The sequence below is a fragment of the Dermacentor silvarum genome, chromosome 8, assembly GCF_013339745.2.
Source record: "Dermacentor silvarum isolate Dsil-2018 chromosome 8, BIME_Dsil_1.4, whole genome shotgun sequence".
Taxonomy (NCBI): Eukaryota; Metazoa; Arthropoda; class Arachnida; order Ixodida; family Ixodidae; genus Dermacentor; species Dermacentor silvarum.
The window spans coordinates 151,183,534-151,187,290 of NC_051161.1; the positions used below are offsets into that span (position 1 = coordinate 151,183,534).

The 3,757-nt window shown below is 49.2% G+C and overlaps 1 protein-coding gene across 1 annotated transcript; it reads right to left on the bottom strand.

Moving 5' to 3' along the window:
• Positions 1-697: 697 nt before the first annotated feature.
• Positions 698-3,396, bottom strand: LOC119462500 (uncharacterized). The gene is made up of 3 exons (XM_037723846.2): positions 2,576-3,396; positions 1,759-1,948; positions 698-1,463 (listed from the first exon to the last, which is right to left on the bottom strand). Exons 1-3 carry the CDS (start codon positions 3,276-3,278, stop codon positions 698-700), a joined length of 1,659 nt encoding a protein of 552 aa, XP_037579774.2. The 5' UTR covers positions 3,279-3,396.
• Positions 3,397-3,757: the final 361 nt, after the last annotated feature.

Genomic DNA, 3,757 nt, shown 5'->3' on the forward strand with positions numbered 1-3,757 from the left:
CGTGACCCTCCTGTAGAAAAAGTGATTTTTAAGATGTATCACTTGTAGCAGTTGCACAGTGGAAACAGCAACAAAAAATAAAGCAAATACCATATTCGCATCTTCCGTAACACACATTGCAAGTTCACTGCCTATAATTACCCTGTATGGGTAAAGCCACTTCACTTAACTAATTCTTCTGAAAGCTGGCTCTCGATGAAGCTCTGTCAGGTTGCAAAAACATACACATCGCTGGTTCGCGAAGCCATTTATGTTAGAAGTGCATAATCTTTTTTCTAGTTTCGAATCTCATTTGTACACTTCTCAATACATGCGTGTCGCTGCTTAATACTGTCAGCCGGCGTCTTCCGAAAGGGGACCCGCCTTTGGATTCTTCAGTGCGAGTGACAGTAACTGCCAATATTGACACGTATACATGTTTATCTTTCACCGGTGGCCGCTTTCCACCGGCTAACAAATGTTAAACGTTATCGCTCGGCGCAGGACGCGCCTGTATCAGAAGTTTCTAGAACGTTATCGATGCTTCTTTGTGTGCGAGTTGGGGTCAGGCAATGAACAACTTTATTGTAAGAAAGAACATGGTTATATATACAAAGTAGTGCCGCAATGGGTCATGCGCAGTGCATGCATATAAGCGTGACGTTGCACTTATTCAGATTTGCTACATCTTCCTTTTTATAGGGAAACTAAGACGTGGTTAACGTATCTCCTGTTGAGGGTACCGACAGGGCTCGCGTCGCTGTCTTGTGCTTCTCCGTAGTTCTTGCGGGGGCTCTGTGGAAGATCCGCCTTCGGGCACGTGGCTCACTTCCGGTTGCGGGTCTACCAGGCGAAGGTGCTCTCGTGTGCGCCGAAGTTCCCGGCCGTCTTCAGTCTGGACGATGGTCGAGCGGTGTTCATCAGCTGGTCGGAGAACGACGGCGGGAGACCAGGTCCGCTCGTTTGTATCGTACACTGTGACCTGCTGACCTGGCATCACAGGCGACAGATTCCTGCTGCCACGATTGTAGTAGGTCCTCTGTCGTTGGCGTATGTCTTGAAGGCGGCCCTGGACCACGTCAGATGGAATTGTCCGTGGCTCCAAGTGGCTGGTAGGTACTGGTAGACGAGTCCTAGTCTGGCGTCCCATCAGCCTCTGCACGGGGGACTGGAGCACATCATCACGTGGGGTATTGCGCCATTCAAGTAAAGCCATTTGAAACACAGGCATCTTAAAGGAACACTTCTTTAAAAGCTTTTTTGCTTCCTGAACCGCTCTCTCCGTCATGCCATTGGAACGCGGGTGATAGGGGCTTGAGGTGATGTGATCAACGCCCAAGGTGTTGAGAAAGTCCTTAAACTCACGGCTGTTAAAGGGCGGTCCATTGTCCGTGCACAACTTCCTGGGCAAGCCATGGACCGAGAAAATTTGAGAACACCGCGTGTTAAGAGAGCTTGCAGTTGTTGTACGAAACTCTCGAATTTCAAAGAAGAAGGAGTAGAAGTCGACAACAAGGGCAAACTCATGGCCTTCAAAGAAGAACAAGTCCATGCCAACAACTTCCCATGGTAGCGAGGGTACATCATGACTCAGGAGTGGCATTTTAGGGTTTCGAGGCTGATGTGCTTGGCACACTTTGCAGGCTCTACAAAACTGCTCGATGTTGCTCGAAATATTGGAACATCACGTTCCTTGCTCTCGCCTTCATCTTATCCGCTCCGACGTGCGCCGCGTGAAGAAGACTCATCATTTCCGATATCTTTGATTGCGGTACAATTACCTTGTTGCTTCGAAACACGAGGCCGTCCTGTGCATGTATCTCGTCCCGGTACGCCCAGTACGTCCTAAGTGGCTCAGGGACTTCTTGCTTGTGAAGCGGCCACGTTGTATTCGCATACTCCCGTAGCTTTACGAGGGTGTCGTCATCATTGGTTGCTGCTAGTAAATCTTGCAGAGAGCGTTGAGAGGCTGAAACACATTCAAGAACATTCACTTGAAACTGTTCGTTTTCTTCCATGAATCTTTTACTAGGAAACCTTGATAAGGCGTCAGCGAGGAACAGCTCTTTGCCAGGCTTGTACGTCACATTGATAGGATAACGTTGTAGAGTTAGGCGCATGCGTTGCAGACGTAGCGGGCACTGGTACAGCGGCTTACTGAATATCGCCACTAAGGGGCGGTGGTCAGTTTCAACTGTTACTGCATGCTGTCCAAATATGTAGTCATGAAATTTGGTACATCCATGAACAATAGCTAGAGTTTCTTTTTCTATTTGAGCGTATCTTGTCTGTGCCTCTGCGAGTGTCCGTGACGAAAAAGCAACGGGCTGTGCATTCTGTATAAGCACAGCGCCTACCCCCAGCTGGCTTGCATCAACTGATAGCGTTACGGGTTTGCTTGGGTCAAAATAGCGGAGGACAGGTGCTTGAATCAGAGCCTCACGCAATCTAAGAAAGCTTTCTTGCTGTTTTTCCGTCCAAACCCATGCAATGTCTTTTCGCAACAAAGTTCGTAGTGGCGCTGTCACTACAGACATGTTTGGGATAAAGCGCTGTACAAAATTCATGGTGCCCAAAAACACTTGAAGTTCCTTACAGTTTTTTGGTGTCGGCATTTCCAGAATGTCTTGAATACGTTGCGCGTCCACGCGCAGTCCTTCGGCGCTGAGCACGTGTCCCAGGTAGCGCACCTCTCGCTGCAAAAAGAAGCATTTCTTCAAATTTAGTCGAAGATTCTGTTCTCGGCAGCGCGTTAAAAGAAGCTGTAGACTGTGGTCGTGCTCTTGCTTAGTCTTGCCCCAGAGAAGAATGTCATCCATTACTACTGCGACATTTGGCAGACCTTCTAGGACGCGGTGCATCGCTGCCTGAAATATCTCCGGAGCAGAGGCAATGCCAAAAGGCATGCGCAAGAAGCGGTAGCGTCCGTACGGTGTACTCATTGTACAAAGTTTCGAACTTGAGTCGTCTAGCTTTATCTGCCAAAACCCCGATGCTGCGTCTAAGGTTGAAAAAACGTTGGCGCCCGCAAGCTTTGGCACAACGTCTTCTAGAGTAGGCATCGGATAGTGTTCCCGTAACAATGCCTTGTTCAGCGCTATGGGGTCTAGGCAGATCCGCACTTTATCTTTCTTAACGACTGTGACCATGTAACTTGACCATTCCGTCGGGCCCTTTACCTTGGCTATCACGCCTTGTTCTTCCATGCGCTGAAGCTCTTCTTTGACTTTGTCTTGAAGGGCCACTGGAACTCTCCTGGCTGGCACGACGACTCCTACGGCTCCTGGCTTTAGCTTCATTGTATACTCCACTCCTTTCAGCTGTCCCAGTCCACTGAAAATTTCTGCGAAAGGTTGTGCTGCGGGGTATAACTCTTCGACGTGAACGTTATGCACGCGACAAAGAAACCCGAGGCGTTCCGCCACTGATCCGCTTAGAGTCACGGGCACATTTTGTTCGACCACGAAAAACGACTCTTCGTGCTCTCTGCGGTTTGCCAACAGTCGCAGCCGAATTTTCGCTCTCGCAGTAGTCTTATGGCCGAAAAAAGTGGTCAGTGTGGCCTGGCAGGGTTGCTGGGGTTTTTTCGGCAGCTGCTTAACATCCTTGCTTGAAATGACGCAACAGTTAGCACCTGTGTCCAGTTTGCACGTGAACTTGCGGCCTTCAATATCAACTGTTGCACTCCAATGATCTGCCGCGTCGACTGCACTGACAGTCAGGGCTTGTAAAAAGAAATCATCTTCTGCTTGTACCTCGCGCAGCACGTTTTTAACGC

Excerpts from the sequence above, each read along its gene's own strand:
- LOC119462500 (XM_037723846.2), bottom strand. The coding sequence starts at position 3,278 with ATGAAGCTAAAGCCAGGAGCCGTAGGAGTCGTCGTGCCAGCCAGGAGA. Across the intron at positions 1,949-2,575 it reads AATGCCGACACCAAAAAACT|CCTCTCAACGCTCTCTGCAA; the intron begins GTAAGGAACTTC and ends AATGTGTTTCAG. Across the intron at positions 1,464-1,758 it reads GTGTTTCGAAGCAACAAGGT|AATTCGAGAGTTTCGTACAA; the intron begins AATTGTACCGCA and ends CTTCTTCTTTGA.